This window comes from Alligator sinensis, unplaced genomic scaffold (assembly GCF_000455745.1).
Source record: "Alligator sinensis unplaced genomic scaffold, ASM45574v1 scaffold185_1, whole genome shotgun sequence".
Taxonomy (NCBI): domain Eukaryota; kingdom Metazoa; phylum Chordata; order Crocodylia; family Alligatoridae; genus Alligator; species Alligator sinensis.
Genome location: NW_005842649.1, coordinates 483,116 through 502,061, shown reverse-complemented (window position 1 = coordinate 502,061; position 18,946 = coordinate 483,116). Strand labels below are relative to the sequence as shown.

The following is an 18,946-nucleotide window of genomic DNA, read 5'->3' as shown; positions in this document are numbered from 1 at the left end:
CTCCTTACACGCGCGCACACTCACCCTACACATTACACGCGCACACCCACCCCCCACCCTACAAACCTCCTTACACATGCACACACTACCCTACACACCCTCCTTACATACGTACACACCCACCCCACACTACACACCCTCCTTACACCCCCTCACCCTACACACCTTACACACGCACACCCCCCTCACCCTACACACCTCCTTACACATGCACACACCACCCTTGCACTCACACCCCCTACCTACACCCCCCAACACACAGCCTCCCTACACACACATACCTACACACACACACCCCGCTCGGATCCACCCGCTCGGGCTCTTTCCCAAATGAGGCCCCTGGTTTTTTATTTTAGTTTTACTTCTTATTATATTATTATTATTTAATCACACAACCGGCGCTCACACTCCTGCACATTCCTGTTCCAGCAGACCCCACTTCTCTCCCCTCCCCAATCCCTCCCTCCTGATTAATCATCATCTTTTGCCGGAGAAGAAACCAGCACGTTTTTCCAAGCAGGCTCCATTGCTGCTGGGAAGGAAAGTGGCAGCAGTGAGGCTGGGGGTCACAGTGCTGAGAGCGGGAGCGGCAGCACATCCTCAGCCCGCTGCCTTGCTCGCCCTGGGAAGTGCCCAGTGGAAAATTCCCTCCGCCAGCTGCGAGGGGCGGGGGCCGCAGCTCTGCGCGCAGCCAGCCCGGCAGGCATGGCGTACACCCGGCTGGGCATGGCGGGGGGCAAATCCCCACTCATGAAGCCCGCCAGGAGGGCTGGACTGGGGCACTTGCAGCCCCTTCTCCCTGCAGAGCGGGGGAAACCTGCGCTGGGCTTTACTGCCCCCCCTCCCCCCGGCGTCTCCTTTGCCTCAGCACTTGCGATGGCTCGGGGCCGCGGCACCCGCAGAGGCAGAGGAAAGCCGCTGCCCCCCCCACCGCGGGTGTCCCTTGCAACGTGCCCCAGGCATGCCCCTGGGGGGCTCCAAAAGTCCCGAAGGACACTCGGGCCCTTCCCCGCGGGAGCTGCCCGCCCGGGCCAACGGGGCAGGAGCCAGGCGGTCCCCGCGCCGGGCATGTGGCAGCGCGGCGCAGGGAGGAGGGCGAGGAGAGGAGAGGAGGCAGGTTCAAGTCAACCATGAAATGGTCACTTTTTAACCCCGTCCTGTCCTCATTAGGGAAATGCTCAAACACAGCCCGCTCGTACACAGGGCTCTTAATGAGGGGAGCCTGCCAAGCCGGCCAGCTGCAAGGGCCATAAATTTACTTGCCAGAGGGGACGGGGAGGGGCGAGGAGGGGAAGGGGTCGTCCAAGACAGGTAATGTCACAGGACAGATTTCCCTCCCCCCGCCCCCCCAACATGCCAGCCTGGCCCGTGCAGCGGGCGCGGAGCAATGCCATTGGCACCGGCACCAGCCCCCAGCGGTAGCAATAAGACGAGGGACGAGGCCCCCCCCCGCACAGACGCCCGGGGCGCGGCGCCGGGAGCAGGGCGAGGGGCTGGGGCGTCGGGTGAGCGTGTCCCTGCCCCCCACGTGCCTGCGCCCACGAGGCAAAAGGCGGGAAGGGCGGGCCGAGCCCGTGGGAGCCAGGGAGCCTCCCCTCTGTCCTCAGGTGCCCTGCCCGGCCCGGCCCTGCACCAGACTAACTCCAGGCCTTTCCAGGAATAGACGTGGGGAGGGGGTGAGCCGAGCCCGGGGCTGGGGAGCAGCTCGAGCCAGGCCCGGTCCGCACCTCTGCCCAGGGGCCAGGGCCGGGATGCCCGCGACTGCTCCAGGCCGGGGAAAATCCCTGCCGGGGCCAAGTGCCCACCTCGCCCTCGCCTGCTGCTGGCCCTGCCCGGGGCTCCGCACAAGAGTCCCGCCCGAGGTCCCGAGCTGGTCCCTCGGCCCCCCTCAGCGGTGTCCGCAATTGTGCCCACTAGGAGTTAGTTCGCGTCCCGTGGGGACGAAGTGGAGCTGGAGCAAACCGTGCTGTTCATCATGTCCCCGCCCAAATACCAACGCATCCGCACGCTCTTATGTATAAAAAACACCACACACAACAAAAAACACCTCCTCGAAATACAAATACAAGCCAGCGTCCCATTCCGTCTAGCTGCGCATTTGCTCTCAAACTCACCGAGCGGGACTGTTTTCAAATCAAAGTCTGAGACTAGGCAACTGGACCTGGGGAAGCCTTTTTTTAAAAATACAAAAAAAAACCAAACCCCCAAAAACCCCAAACCAAGGGACGAACAAACCTGTGCTTCCCTCCACTGCAGTTTTTCGCGGACGAGGCAGAGGTTGGCTCGGTTGGGAACAAATGCACTGATCCCCTCTCCCCGCACAGGCAGCTCGGAACAAACTTTGCGCGCACACATTCTGCACTCGGTCATGTTTCCAGAGCATCGCAAAAGTTAGAAACAGAAAGAAAGGCCTGCTAGGGCATCGAGGCTCTACTCTTTGGGGTACAGGATTTTCAATCGGGGTCCTATTTCTCAAAAGCCATCCTAAGATTTTGTTTTTGCACCAACCTCGTTTTCTACCTCGAGAAGGACACTGCTAATGCTGGACTGTATAACCAGTGTTTCTCCGAGTGTGGATTTCCTAGCTGTCCAGTCTGCAGAAAACTGGACATTTCTTCTTTAAAAAAAAAAACAAAACCTAAGGATTTATTTTGTAAAACAAGAAATAAAGTCACTCGCCCCCAATATTTGGCAGCAGTTCCATACAATTCAATCTGCAAGAAGCGCTGATGCCCCGAAAAGAAAAGCTATACGCAGGTATCATTTCAACTTCATCCGCAGTAAGAAAACCAAGCTCGTAAAATACGCTGGTTATGTACACAAATATCTACATATACATGAACCCAGAGTCGATTATATATAGTATATGTGTAACAAATATATACACACCGTAGTACATATTATATTTTAGATATTTCTGTGTAATCTCTCTCTCATCTCAGATACTAATAACGATGAACTAAGACGATAACGTCCTCGGATTTCCTTGTGACATCATTTTCAAGTACAAAGCAAAGTGCCAATTACAGATGACGTAGTGTAATTCTGTTTTCCTGTACGATAGATAGATAGATAGATATTATATAGTACAGGAAAACAGTGAGAATATATACATGGATACACACACACACACATACATACATACATAGATGCACACACACATATACACATATCTGTATGTGTATACACACACATGCGTATACACACGTATGCACGCACATAAGTGTGTGTTTTATCACACACCCAACTAAACCTTTGCTGATACACTTTTAGAAAATAGGGAAAGAAACAAGGACATGAAATTTTAATCTGTTCACGATATTGTAATTTATTTTGCATGCAGCTGAAGTTTATAGTTTCTATGGATTTACAAAAAATGTGAACAGCAGTCAAACTTGTCATTTACTCTTGCATTACCTCTTTAAATAAATGTGTGTTCTAGTATTAGGAGGATTTTTCTGAATGATCAGAAACCCAGAGAAAAACACACCCGCTCTCTATACGTCTGTATGTATGGGTGTGCGTGCTGACCTCTGTCCACATATGGTTTGATGATGACTTTAATACCCGAGCATTCTCCGTCTCCCCAGACCAGAAAATGAAAACCTCAAATGTAAAACTCCAAACCACAACGTTTTGTGTTACACAACTCTACAGTTTTTACCCCGGCCGCGTAAAGGTCACGTTCTCAGCCTTACAAAGGGCTTGAAACTCTCACTAACGTAACACATTCCTCTCCAAATTCACATGAACTCATCTTAAACTCCCTGCACACATATATGCACGCACACAACTTGCAGCTGTATCTCTTCTGACAGCTTGTATGACTTTCTGAAATTATTCTTTTTTTCCCTTAAAAAAAAGTTTGATTTAAATGTCTCTGCAAATTAGAGTTCAAAAGTTAACTTTTTTCCTGTGATTCAACGTTAAAATTACACGGGCTGCAGCTCAAGATCACTTCAAAGAAAGTTAGAGCTAATCTTGTGTATTTTGGCGCCTTTTCCCTGCCAGCTACTGTACTTAAAAAAAACCAAAACTTGGAGATCTTGTCTGTCCCGTCTCAAGTTCAATGGCAGCCCTTTCCAGCAGCAGGAGGAGGAGAAGATGGCCATGTTCGCAGCCCTAATAATAATTCAGATCACGCCACATCGGCATCTTGTGTCAAAGTCGAAACTGGCTTCCCCGCCCCCTTCAACCTGTGAGCTGCCAAGTCCTCACACACTCTTCATTCAACCACAACTTAATGGATGGGATATTGTGCATTAAAATGTGGCCCAGACATACAGACGGAGAGAGGACAAGAGGGGAAAGCAGACAGACAGACACACACACACACACACACACACACACACACACACGAGAGAGGAATGAATTAAACTGCACGCACAACTCCCCCAGCAATACAGCAGAGTGAAAAAACCCCAACAACAACAGAAACAAGCCTCAAAACTTTCCGAGACAAAATCCGACAGAGAAACTGAACATCACACACTACAACACAGTGGGAAAGACTCCTGCCTGTTTCCAGAGGCCACCTCTAGCCCAGCACACACAACCATCACTGCCATTTTTCTTCAAAAGTACACACGGCTGGAGAAAAGTGCATTCATTATAACACCAAGGCGGCTCAAAGGTGAGAAAAGCAGAACTTTACAATCAGAAAGAGAGAAAGGGGGGTAGGGGGGGACTGTCTACAAGGTACAAGTAAAGTAGCATTTGCATTAATCCTTTCCAGCGTTTAACCGATAGTTGTCTGCCAGAGAAGAAGGGGGGAGGGGGTGGAAAGTTGAAGCAGGAAATGTGCCAAGTTCAGCACTTTTGGATGCAAACTCCCATCAACTGATTCCTGGCATAAAAGTGTGACCCATATACAAAAGCTGCCAAAAAAGCAAAATATAAACAATCCACCATTTATATCTCATCCTGTAAAGCAGAAGTGATATCAGCATTTAGGAAGGGGGTATAACATCCACTTTGAAACCACAGAGACAAATCTCAGCTTGGAGAAGAAGAAGAAGAAAAGAAGAAAAGGCAACAAGCCAAGTAGATTGAAAAAAAAAAGCATCGTTTTCAATGCCACATACCATTGCACTGTATTGCATTAAATAAATGGGATCCTGAAATCTGTAACACACAACACAGGGCCGTTGGCTTCACATTTCTCAGGTAACAAATTTATTCTTTTCTCAAGGGCTCGGTGTGGTTTGTTTGTTTTTTGTTTGGATTCCCAGGAGTGGCCTTCTGCCTTTTTTTTTTGTTAAGAAAAAAAATATTGTTATTGTTATTTGCTCGGTTTTTAAATATATATATATATATCTATATAGATATATATAGATATATATATAGAAATGGAGACACCAAACGGGAAGAAAATTCTTGGCCAGAGGGGAAAAGGCGGTAAAGTTAAAGTCTATAGGCAGTGGGCAGGACCCTCCTCCTCCTCCTCCTCCTCAATCTCTCTTTCCAATCTTCCTTCCTCTTTGAGTTGCAAGGCTGGAGAGTAGGTTTTGGTGGCTGACTTGAACGCGGTCCAGGAGAGGCTGAGCCCTTTTTTTTGGAGCTGGGCTGGTCTCTATGTATGTATGTTGCTGCCTCTTTTTTTCCTTCCCCTCTCTCTCCCTCGTCTCTCCCCCCTCTCGGGTCTGGCTCTGCAGAATGAGCTGGCGATCCCAGCGCGGAGCTGCGTACTTGGCCTCCTTCCACCTCCCCGCGATTGGCCAGCCCAGCGGCGGTGGCTTCCCTTAATCACCACCCACCAAACCACCCCTCCCCGCGCCCCGCGCGCGCGCCCCTCCCCGCGACCCCGTGGGAAGCGCGGCTCTTCGCTTCCGCCTGGCGGCTGCATGAGAAACCGTGCCCGGGCCGGGGAGGGAGGGGTATATTTGCATATTCATCGCGCCGCAGCCAATGAGAACGCGCGAAAGCTGGAGGGGGCACCAGCGCTAAAGTATGCGTTTCCAGACAGGTCAGAGACCCTGAAGTCAGCAGATGTCAATTGAGTCTACCCAGTTCTTTTTAAATGCAAGTCTTTGAAGTGGGGGTGTCTATGTGTGTGCGCTTGAAAACGGCAGGACTGTGCTGACTGTGCATTGTTTTCCAATGTTGTTGTAAAGGCACAGTTTTTGTCGTGTAAAGCACAAGTTTATATCACAATTCCATTTCGGGAAGAAAAGGGATCAAGTCTTTCTGTTACACATTATATATACGGTAATTATTTTAATTTCAATATTTATATCAAATACATGTGTAACAGGAATACTTGATTCATATACATACACATCTATACATACACACACACACACAGTCATTATTATTTTGATTTCAATATTTATATCAAATATAAGTGTAAGAAGAAGACTTGATATAGATATATATCTATATATAATATATCAAATGTAGCTATATATAGATATATATCTATATATATATCTATATAAACACATTAGCTATCTATCTATATCAAGTCTTCCTCTTACATATATATTTGATATAAATATTGAAATCAAAATAATTACCATATCTAAACTGACTAGTACAGAATAGAAATGCTAGCATCCTTCAACTTGTTTTTGAAATCGGTTTTGTTTTTGAAGGGAAACTTCCCCCCCACCCCAAAAAAAAAAACCCAACCCAAGCAGGATTACATCCATATGTTGCTGAAATAAAGCAACCTAGTACCTAATCTTAGCTTTGAGGAATACCCTAAATTCCTATTGAGGTGGATTACAAATCTGGATGCATAAATAATACGGGACAAACCTACAGCTCCAAACACTGAGAATGATTTTAAATGGGAGTTGCTGAGTGCTAGGATTTTTTTTTAAATTAGGCCGTAAGTATTTGTAATAGATTTAAATAGCTAGTTTTGAAAAATCCCCATCATTGTGTTTTATATGCTTTCTCCGGATCAGACTCTTTCCCTTCTGAGATCCATAGTCATGTGATCCATCTTTATTGGTGCCAAATATGTGATGGTGAATAACATTTTACATACACTCTATATTTAAGTATTTCAAGGACAATGAACATTATTGCAGGCTGAACCAGGCATATACATGTTTTCAATCCCAAAACTTTTTTTTTTAATTTTGTTTTTTTCCCCGAAAGGTAAAAAAATTAAATAAAATTAATTGGTTATTTTAAAGGACCACACGTGTAAAAATAGTTGTAATGTACCAATATGAATCTCTTTGGTATTCACAGTATTCTCTAACAATTAAAAATTGAATTACAAAAAGTTAATGATGGTTTGCAACTGTTGCAGATATTACAACAAATTAAAATACAAAAATATTCAAGCTTTATATTTATGGGACTCACTTATATAGATTTTTTCTCACATTTCTAAAAAAATCATTTGAGAGTAATTATATAATTTTATGATAGACAGGGATGACATTAAATACCCCTCATAAAATTTGAGAGGATACTGTTGCACACAGGAGCAAAATTGCTACAGAGCAATTGTTCTTGGGTCCAGACCCAAAGGCTCAGGATTTCACAAATACACAGAGCTTCTTGCCGAATTGGGGACTCCGCCTGGAACTAATAAAAACCCCTTGTAGTACGAATGGAGGAAATGTTTTTTAGCAAATTTATAAAACTTAAATAATTTGTTGGGATGTTAAACACTGACTGCACAGTGAAGACTAAAGAATCCTCACTGCTGCTCAGAAACCATGGCTGGGAGTAGGGGGTTTTCAGGAAGTCAAATCTCTCGTATTTGATTAAAGGCACAAAATTGTAAGCTTTTAAAAAGATATGTTTTACACCTAACATGAAGAGTAGTAATTATTATTACAACTAGAAATCACAAGAACAATGGATATATTTTCTTTCCATTTCCTCTGCTTATTTTATTAAAAAGCCTAACATGGAAAAATTAAATTATGAATGTTTACTTATAGTGTGTTTAGTGAATGAGTGAATGTGATTGCTCAGGCAACGTCTGTGATGGATTTTGTAAACTATATATGGCATCTAGTCAATTGACTAGGAGCAGGCCTTTTCCATGTCAACATTTTGTTTGGGGTTTTTTGCTTTTGTTTTTTTAACAATTCAAACTGACAGTTAAATGTGGATTTCCAGTGTCAGTGGCCCATTTACCACAGTTCATTAAAAGAATGGTGAGATTTTTCATTACCAAATTACAGCTTATTTTACCATGTACTAAAATTCTCATTTTCCCGCCCTTTATTCTCTGTTTTGTTTCTCTTGTGCCTCTGATAAGGAGTGAGCCTGCACTCTGCAACTGATGTAGCAAATGACAAAGAATGTTACATACTTTATCAACTGAAAGAAATATTGGTAATATAGAAAGCATTCAATTGTCTTAAAAATAGAAAGATTTCTGTACCTCAAATCTATAGCAAGCAATTTAGATTAGGCCTAGATTTAGCGTATGTTGATGTTTGTTACAGGCATTGCTCTTGAATATTTTCATTTAAGTACCATAGTATATATACACATTTCTCTAACCTTTGATTTCTCATTTATATTGCTTTGGGGTTTATAGGTTAAATGTTTCTTTTTCTATAAATCTAAGCAAAGCTCTACATACCTCATGGCAAACTACACAAATTCTACCTAATGCTCCATAAATTTTACAACATTCTGAGAGTAAAAAATAAGTTTTCTGACAGCTTGAAATTATTTTTTTTTAAGTTTACAGTGGACCAAACTAAATCAAATAACATAAGTAGCACAGAGTATTCACTTTCTTACCTGGAAAGAATGGGAGGTAGTTTTGGATTGGGATAAACTCATTTGTAGAATTTCTCTTGAAATGAGCAGCAGTGAAATAGTTCTTAGTAGTGGTACTTAATTTATTATCTTTAGGTGTCCAAAAATGAATTGGCAAAATCGGAGCTCAAAGCCATTGTTCAAAGCTGCCTGTAGACTCAGAAATACAACACTGCTTTGTTGAATACTCTGTTCATGTTTTCAAGGTTTCTTCACCATGAGCCACGAAAAAATAATTTGAATGAAAGCCAACTTTCTGGAAAAAGAGTGTGTAGCAAGTGGTTGATTCAGCAGCAAATTGTGTCAGCAGCATAATCGCAGAACAAACAAGAATCAAATTCTGTGGCCACACAATCACAGAACAGATATGGGCAGAATAAAAATACAAACACGGATGTTATAGGTTGTACAGTAGAAATGTCTTTATTAAATCTACCTGGCACTTGTCATTGTGTCCTCTGCTTTATGATGTTGCAGCTTTGCTTATAACGTTTGTTAAGTTGCTTAAAACTTCAGCACATTTTAAACGCTTTAAGCTGAAATTTTCTGTGGTTGGTATCTGCTTCAAATTGTTGAAATTAATTTTTTTTAAAGAAATGTCAAGATGATTCTCAAAAATAGTAGATCTATAAAAAATAAATTGTTTTGGCTAAATCAGACTTTTTCAGAGTTTTTTTTTAAAGAAAGCTCTAAGACCTAACCAGTACAGACTTAAAATTTTGCAGGGAAAGAATCCAGTGTTTGGAAAGGTGCCTCTTGCTGTTGCTGCAAGATTCAACTGAGTTCTAAGCCACAGAAAATCACACTTTGCACATGTGCGCTACACTTGCTCATTATTTCTGTAAGTTCATACTTTTGCCATGCTGCTCTTAATATGTTCCCAGGCCCCACTAAGCCTCCTGCATAGTTTCCTAGCAACTAGATAGAATTATAGCTCTAAACTTGGCACAGACAAAACAGATCCTTCTGCTTCTTTTCCCTATCAAAGTACTCTTTGGTTAGGATAAGATACACTGGGCCAAGAGACCTGGAGTTCTAGCTGCATGTTTCCACACATTGGCATTCAGAATTTTATTTACTCCCAAATAACGTTTTGGACTCTAACCCTAGGAGGAGAAACAATATCAGCCCTTCTATTTTAAAGTGCTGTAAACTGAGGACTACAGAGGTTGTACAAGATTGCTTCTGGAGAGGGTTAAATCTGATCCCTCTAAAAAAGTGTGAAAACTCCTTTTGAGTTATTTGGGCCATGATTTCAGCTCAGATCACTAGTACAGCAGCACAAGTCACGTCCACCGATTGTGCCTTTTGGAAAACACGCAACCCAACTTTATGCATTTGGCTATTTAGAAACGGGGGCTCCTCTTGCAAATCTACCTGCACAAAATGCTTGGTGAGCCAGAAATGAGTAAGTGACCATTATGTGGTGCAAAAATTTCACTGACATACACATTGCACTCAGGAATCATAATGCTCAAAACATGGAACTTGCATGTAACTTTAACCACCAGACAGCATCTCTTTCACAGAGCCAGGAATATAACTAAGGAATCCGGATACCTAACATTTGACTTCTACCTGGCAAAAACTGCATTGGATATACTTTCATTTTCATCTCCATGTTTCCCTGAAAAAAGCCCTTGAAACTGCCTGACAACAGTGAAAACCTACATTTAAAGAACATTATTCAGATTACAAAGTGAAGCACTCAAAAGTTAGAAAATGCCCTACTTGCTCTGCAATTTTAATTATGCCTTCATTTGTCTATGCATTATGGCAGAGTCTTTAATAATAGGGTAAGGAACTCTTTCTTTGCAGAACCCCTCCCTTATTCACTGCACAGGATTACTGGGGTTCTGTAACATTATTGTTTTTACAAGAAGAAGAAAAAATACTTCAGAATTATTGGTAGCCTTTATATGGCCTACATAGCTCTTTAAGTTCACACCTCGTTAAGGTGAATGGATGCACATCTTTGTTGTTACTTTTTTATTCCAGCATTTTTCTTCCAAGCCAGGTTAATTTACTAGCAGCTGACTTCGTAGCAGCTGTATTTTTGCAACAGAAAAAAAATCCTGGAAACTTTAGAAATTGCAGACCATTGTAAAATAGAGCCAGAGCTGGCCCTAGGAGGATAATTATTTTGGCTCCCCATTTTCTATAAATCAATCCACCAGGCCCAAATCTCTTCTCCTGCAACAGCTGTGAGCTTCCTTCCAACTGACTTTCTGTACCCCAAGGTTCCAGTGATGGGTCCTTGAACACTTGAGGGTAAGCTGACACAGCGAGTTTTACTCAGGTCTGTGCTCCCTGGCATTTGTACTAAGGCTGGCCAAGCCCACTTGCAAGTGTGTGCACCAGAGACATGCCACCCCTTCCCGTGTAGTTACATCCACAATTCATTACATTGTCATGCAGACAGGAATGATGAGCATTGGCTCCAGAAATCTGATGTAAAGAAACAAGCTTTAATGGAACTGTATGAGAAGTTTGCCACAACCCACCAGTTGCAGGACATACAGATAAATTCAGAAATGGAATGGTACTTTCATCTGGAAGCTATCCCAGATATCTAGTTTCATGGTGGCTTGGGACTGGCAAGCCAAAATGTCAGTGACTTAGCAGTGGAGGTGATTCCTACCAATTAAAAACGGTCCCTGATCAGAAGCCTGTCATACATGACTATGGGCTTTGTATTTGAGGAGGTAATAAGAAAACAGTTAACTCCCTTTCACCAACGTACATGGGGAGTTAACTATATGTGATTAGCTACATGGGGAGTTAGCTATATGTGGCCAACCTTTCTCTTGATTAATACTGTGATGCACATTGCTAAAGTATTAACTAGATTTCAGAGAACAGGCTTCTGAAACTATTGCCATCAACAGCATAATGTACCCATAGTTTGCCCACCAGACATATGAATAATGACCTCAAAGAATGCAACTCCATTGTCCTGCATTGGTTGTTCTGAAATGCAGGTTCATGAACATCAACAGTTGCCTGACACCACAGTGCTGATAAGATTTGGCATTCACCTGCTGGGACAAGCAGGGAACTTAATCCCTTTAAATAATATATTATAGACACTAATGCTGTGTCAGTCCCCACTACCATTTGAAAGAACCCTACTCAACCCATACTAGTGTGGTTCACACAGTTGTCACTTGACTTCAGAACAGCTATGGAGTGGTTTATTTACCCACCTAACGGATGTAGGATAGTGGTAGTATATACAATCAGCAGGCTGAAGGCAAGATTGTCCTCCACTTAGACAGCAGGATATTCAATGACCTTCGTATTATTGTAGCAGACAGTGCCCTACACAACACTGGCAACGATGATGTGCATGAGAATTTTCACCAGGCAAGTGTGGGGTTGAGGCACTGTTGGTTTTTAGGACTGCTAGTGGCAACTGGGAATAGCATCTGTCGTTGCTGGGACTGGATCAGGTAAGCCAGGGAAACAAGGGATGGCTTGTGTGCCCACATCTTTGTTTTGCAGAATGGCACGTAAAAGGAAAAGTGATGCTGTGTACTCTTGTTCCCAGTTTATTTGCTTTGGGTTTTTGTGACTATTGGGGATTTTTATAGTTTGCTAAAAGCTTTTGATGGGAAAGAAAAGTTCTCCAGAAGCCCTAAGCATTCATATGACAGTTAACTATGTTATCAATAAAAAGTATTAAAACGACAAAGCTTTTAAAAGAAAATTACAACTATTTTAGATGGCTATCACCAAGTTTTTAAAAAGTGCCTACGTGAACAATAGAACTAGATGTCAGCAGTGTATATGTCCTCCTTATCCTCAGATTCAAAAGCAGAGTGAATGGGAAGCATTTGCCCATTTTAGCTTATGGAGCAGTTCAAAGCCCATCCAAGCTTTGATAGAGAGATCCTGATCTTTCCAGTGGCTCCACTGGCTGTAGAACACAGCAGCAGGAAGGGAAATGGACACTGGAGCTGGTGGTAGAGGCAAGAGCTGTAGCCTGGAAGTTATCTAGGTTAGCAGCAGCACCATTAGCTTTCTGCTGTTCTCAGTTTTGCCTCCTCTTTCTTCCTCTTCATGCCCAAAGAACTGCAATGACCATTCTTTGCTTCATGTCTGCTTTTTCCCCACCTCTCACTCTCCATAGTCACCCTCCTGGAAGTTCAAGTGTTGATCTGACATGTACCTAGAGTCACTGTTTAGTGCAATAAAGCCATCCCTTGAGATGTTTCTGTTTTCACCACTAGTTCAGGGTCCTTACTTATAAGAAGCCAGTGTTGTTATCTGTTTAGCAGAGATGTCAACTGCAGGGGTGAGAGGGAGGGGAAGAAGAGAAAATGAGAAACCTCTCTATACCTCTAAGTCATGGCAAGGGCAAGGGTAGATGCTTTTATCAATTTGATACACCTTCATCTCAACTCTACACATTAGCCTGCTCAGACTATGCCGCCGACTAGACTGCCAACCCGCAGGTGCACTGTGGCAAAGATTTCATATTTAATGGATAATTTTGTTTGAACTGGTTGTGGGATGCAAAACCTATTTTAAGATTATTTCAGGCTGCAAAATCCTTAGAGGCTCTTAATCTGCTGGAAATCACCAAGTGGAAGAATGCTCAACTTTTCTAGGCTAATAGTAGAACTCCATATATCTATGTACAGGATATTTTTGTCACCTGATGAATGAACAGCATACCACAGAGTGGAGAGGGCCTGGGGGTAGCCACTGGAAGTTCCCTCTGCCCAGGAATTTCAATTACTGTCTTAAATTTCTCCTGTATTCTCAAACATCACCTATGGGGAGGGGTAAGTGGGGGTGAAGAGGATGAGGGGAAGTTCAGCAAACATTAACAGAGGGCTGAACTGGAGTTCAGAGACTTGCTTCAGTGGAACTGACTCTCCCTTCCCCATCCCCCACCTGGACAGCATGTTGTAAATGGAGAGAGCACCAGGAAGCCAAGTACTGTAGTCCCAAAGGGACTTTTTCACTTAATACAGCCACTGTGATTTATAATCCAGGCTGTGGGGGACAGTGTTTGAATGCTAGTAATTGTATAACTCTTACTCGATATCAGCCTATTGGTGTTAAAGTTACAAAAGGGGCAGTTTATGTTGAAATATGCACTCCTGCTTGCTAAACCTGTAATCCCAGTTTTGATTGTTGTTTTAGTAATCAGATAAATTCAGTAGGAATTAATCATCAGTTTCCTGTTTAATTTTTTCCCTTGCTTGGAATCCACCTCAGATCACACACGGTGGAGAAAAGGAATGGGAGGTAGAGAGAGGAAGTGGCTTTCAACCTCACCTTAACCTAAAGCCATCCCATTGCACGTAATAGCCTCCATAACTATTTTATTGGTCATAATCCAAAACTGTCTCCCACCTATGCTGCAATTTCCCTCTAACAACAACAAAACTGGTGGTAGCCACTTACCCAGCTGCGACTCTAGCTCTAGCACTCGCTCTGGTGCTGCTTCCTCTCCAGGCTGTTCCCTGGATCACTCCCCAGACAGATCCTTGGAATGTGTCCTCAGGGGTATCTCCAACCACCTGGCTATATAGGCTGTTCTGGGTTATGTTGTTTCAGCTCCACAGTATTGGGGTGTCTCTTCCTAAACCTCTGTTCCCAGGATTTCTTCCCCTTTGCCTCCACCTTAAAAACGGTCCCTGATCAGAAGCCTGACTGTGGGCTTCGTACATGACTATGGGCTTCGTATTTGAGGAGGTAATAAGAAAACAGTTAACCCCCTTTCACCAAGGTACATGGGGAGTCAGCTATATGTGGTTGCCAAACTTTCTCTGGTGGTAGGCACTCTGTAGAGATTTGGACATCAGCCTGCTTGACCAGCCACTGCTAGCTTCATCATGCTCTATTCTGGACTCACTCCAGAGGTTATCTAGAACCCTGGTGCAAGCCACAAGCAAGGCTAGAACAGCATCTTGCAGGACCGTTTAGCTAAATAGATGCAAGCCAGGCTGCGTGGATTGAAGGCAAGTAAAAAGTGAGTACATAGAAGGGCCAGATAAAAGTAGACATAGACAACTCTGGGATAATATTAGAGGGCTAAGAAAACCTGAGCTTTATCTGCATCCTCATTGCAGACAAAGCTGGTCACCATTTTTAAAAGTGACACCCTGGCTTTAACTCCTACATCAAGCAAGCCTGGATTCAAAGCACATATAATCTTGCGCCATGGTGTTTCTTTGAGGACAGCCTCTGCTAAAATAAAAATATTGTTCATAGTGTAGACATTGAGTCTTCTGGATGACCATTTTTTTCCGCTGGCTCAACTATAGGGATAACTTAATTTATCAAAGGAGAAAAGCTGGTACGCGTGCGTTTTGGGATAAAGCAGCAGAAAGATACAACTTGGGAGAGTTAGAGAGCTGGTTTGTTGATACAGGAACAAAACGAATAGGAAGACTTCTGTCTCTTAAGTAATAGTTTCAAATTGCCTGTAAATTAAAATTACACCAGTGATTTAATTTTTGAAAGGAGCCAGGGGGGAAAATACATTTTTTTTAATATGATAGATATTTTAAACAATGGGTGTGATCTTTAGTACACATAGATAGAAGGCTAGACAGATTGATTAGAGGAAAATATAGAGAAATGGTGTTTATATCATTAAATATATAAGAGAAATACATATATTTAGAAAGTTGAGCCAGGTGAAGTGGTTCCCCCCTCAATAATTTTATTTTCTCCCATAAATGTATCCATATTTGCTCACCTTCACATATTTCTTATAAAGTTTTTAATTATCACAAGTTCTCTTTAATGGGGACTGTCCTCCTTATCACTTATTTCTATTTAACCTACTACCTCAACACCTAATCTGTTAAATGTTTTATAGGTGTTACCATGTTTTAATTGTTATTCATTAAAAAGAAGCAAGAAGTATGATCAAATGAACGTGGGCCACCCACAGCTTCACACATGTAATGTAATGCACTGCAATAGATCCTTAATTTGTATTTTCTCAACTCCACTGGCTATATCATTCAAATCTAATATCCCAGTACTATAAAATAGTGAACCCCAATGTACAGATCCTAAATGAAACCTGTATAATATCAATGGTATCCAGTGACATAGGAAAGTCTGTGGGCCATATTGACACAAAAATATATACTCTGAGCCATTTACAGCACCCTGTAAAAATCCTAGTGTGGCTGATTTAAAAACAGGTCAGGCAGCTCCTGTGCTGAGAAACCTCCCCTCCAAACTACCTTCTTATAGGGATTTCCCAGAGGCCCCATGCAGCAGAATTTATCTCCTGTTTTCCAGGCCCTGCAGACCCCAGATACCAGGCCGTAATCCTGCGCCCCTTACTCTGACAAAATCCCCCCCCATTCAGGGAAACACACAGGAAGGCAGGACTCGGCCTCACTGGCTCTGCAGCAGGCATCTCTCTCCAAGGGGAAGAACAGACCACACCAAAGGCCACAAAAGAGGAAGAAAACAACTTCCCAGACAAGGGAAGGGGAGAGGAGTGTGTGCATGCTGAGGTGAAGGTGGCAAGGGAGCTTCAACTAAACCTACTCCTAGAGCACTAAAATACCCCATTTTGCAGCTCCCTTCATCATCTCTGCCCTTGGAGGCTAAACAGATCCTTTTTTTTTTTCTCTTGCGGTGGGAGGCACCCCCCTCCTCCCAAATACACACACACACACAAAATAGACAAGCACCTTTAGCTGTTGGAAGGGGACACTCTTCCAGCAGATTTCTGGAGAGGACAGTTGTGGGCATGAGGTGGCAGAGAAGGAGTGGGGGGCCTCCCCTGGCTGCTGTAGGTGGAGGGGGCTTCATGGGAAGGCAGTTTAATCGGTGGCTGCCTGCTTTCCCCTCTTCCTGCCTGACACCTGCCGCCCAAAGGCAGCCAGACTTGCCAATGTTTCTTGAGCACATGCAGATGTGACATGAGGAGATGTTATCACAAAAGGGCTTGTTAAAGCAGACGTGTGAAAGTAATGGGCTGCTGGCACAGAGGCTCAGTTCCCATGCACGCGCCTTCGCTGTCTATTTTCCTGTTTGTTTGGTCCCCTTCCTTCCAGCAAAGGCAGAGCCCATAGGCAGCCTTGCCTTTTTGGTTTGTTTTTTTTTGTGTGTTTTTTTTTGTTTTGTTTTGTTTTGTTTTGTTTTGTTTCCTAAGCGCCTGGAGGGAGCTGCAGCCAAAAAGGACTTTGCCAAAAAGAGAGGATTGGCAAACCCTGCTCCAAGTCTGCAGCAAGCAGCGCCAGCTTTAAATAGACCCCAGGCCCTGGCTGCAAGCTGCTGCTGCAGAATTGGTGGCAAGAGTGTGTCAGGGAGAAAACACAGCAACAAGAAAAAGACCCACTAACCCCAACCCCCCTCCCCCAAACTCTCAGCACAAGCTGAGCTGGGCTGCAGCCTGCCTCTGCTTACAGCTATAAACTGTGTTTGTGTGGCCAGATCGGGTGAAAATTGTCACTTCAGTCTGCACCCTGTGTCCCATGGAGTTCAGGAGGGAAATGGGATTGTGTTTCTAGGCTGCTTTCTTGTTTCTGGCAGCGAGTGGAGGGAGACACCAAGCTTTCTGCATGCAGGAAGGAACAGCCCCCCCCCCGGCTGAGGGAGCGGGGAAGGAGATGTTTGACCCCCAAGAGTTGAATGCTCTCTTCCCCTCCCTCTTGCAAGGCTAAGCCACCGGGAGACAAAGGGACTTGGACCCTGCCCTGCTGCTGAGCTAGGGCAGCCTCAGGCTGGGTCAGCTTACAGCCCGGCCAAAATAGCAACGACATAAACAGCGAGGGGAGGGGAGGCTCCTCCACCCCCTCCCGCTTGTGTCACTGGCGGCTGCGGGTCTCTGAGGGCTGGGCGGGAGAGAGCTGCAGACCCCTCGGGCCGGGCAGTGCCCGTCTAGCCGGCTTGCAGAGGAAGGCCGAGGGGAGCCTGCTGAGGCAGCGCGTCCCAGCGCTCTTCAGGGGGTCACTCCCCTCTCTCCAATCTCAGGGGTGTCAGTGCAGTGCACCAGCCCTCAGGCAGCCCCAGGAACCTGTGCAGCCTCCGACCCCTGGGGGACCCCGAGGCAGGCGCGGGCTCTTCTCCCCACGAGCTGCGGGTGGCGAGAGGCGTCTGAGCCTGCCCCAGGGGCACCGGGGAATGGCCCTGAGAGAGGGTGGCCGGCCCCAGGCCCCCTCGCTGGAGCCCGAGGGGAGGCAGCGCGCCCGCCCGCCGGCGCGGGGCTAAGGGGTGCGTGCGGCACCGCAGGTCCGCGCTGCGCTGTCGGGGGCGACGTGCAGGCCCCTCTCAACCAGCGCTCTCCTCTTCCCTCGTCCGCGGGGGCGCACGCCCAGGACACGCCGAGGTGGCGGGTGTGAGCGGGAGCTATATTTAAAACATGCTCCGGTAGATAGTTTATATAGGTTCCAGTCTTTCCTGTGTCGCGTTTATATACAGCAAATATGTATATTTCCGTGTACGTTTCTCTTGTTATATGACGCGTGTGTAGGTGTATAGCTACACACATATGTAAACAGAACAAGAGAAACGGACATAGAAATATACATTTCTGTTGTGTATAAAACGACATACAAAAGACCTATCTATGCGTATATAGCTGTAGACACGTAGATACACATACAGACATATAGGTTATATTACATGGCAATATAGACACACATATAGCTTATAGCTTATATTACAACATGTCGATATAGACACACAAGACATACGGTTATATATATAACCGTCGATATAAGCACACAGAGACATATAGCTTATATCTGATACTACATGCCGATATTAGAGACACAGACATATAGGTTATATCTTTTATACTACACGTCGATATAGATACACACAAAAACGAGAGAATAGCGGGGTGGGGGTGCCTATCTCGATTTGTGTAGATGTGTGTGTCTGTATATTTACATATCTATAGATAGACCTATTCCATATGCATGTAGATCAATTCCATATATAGATACCCCCCCACACACACACATATAGCAGGAAGGAGGAGAAAAACGTACCTAGAAATATATTTCTGTATACACGTATTATATAATGATAATAGATATAACGTATGTATATATAAGTATGTCTGTGCGTCCACCCCCACGTATATGCCTGTATACGTATACGACTGAGAGAGCTAAGTAGACGACGATGCTGCACAGATGCGCTAGATGTGTGCGCGCGTCCTGGTGCCCACGAAGAGCCAGCCCGGGCCCGCCGCGGCCCCCCTCCCGCG

At 44.5% G+C, this 18,946-nt stretch overlaps 1 protein-coding gene and 1 long non-coding RNA gene across 2 annotated transcripts in view; one reads left to right on the top strand and one right to left on the bottom strand.

Annotated features, from left to right (window-relative positions):
* NFIB (nuclear factor I B) overlaps positions 1-5,117 on the bottom strand; it is a 257,933-nt gene extending 252,816 nt beyond the window's left edge. Inside the window, exon 1 of the mRNA XM_014524710.1 lies at positions 5,085-5,117. Coding sequence (XP_014380196.1) covers positions 5,085-5,102 — 18 coding nt within the window. The 5' untranslated portion in view covers positions 5,103-5,117. The remainder of the gene's footprint in view (positions 1-5,084) is intronic.
* Positions 3,870-9,359, top strand: LOC112551898. Its single transcript, XR_003096237.1, has 3 exons — positions 3,870-4,633; positions 4,935-5,166; positions 8,949-9,359. It is a non-coding gene; the product is annotated as an uncharacterized LOC112551898 (long non-coding RNA).
* The last annotated feature ends 9,587 nt before the right edge of the window (positions 9,360-18,946 follow it).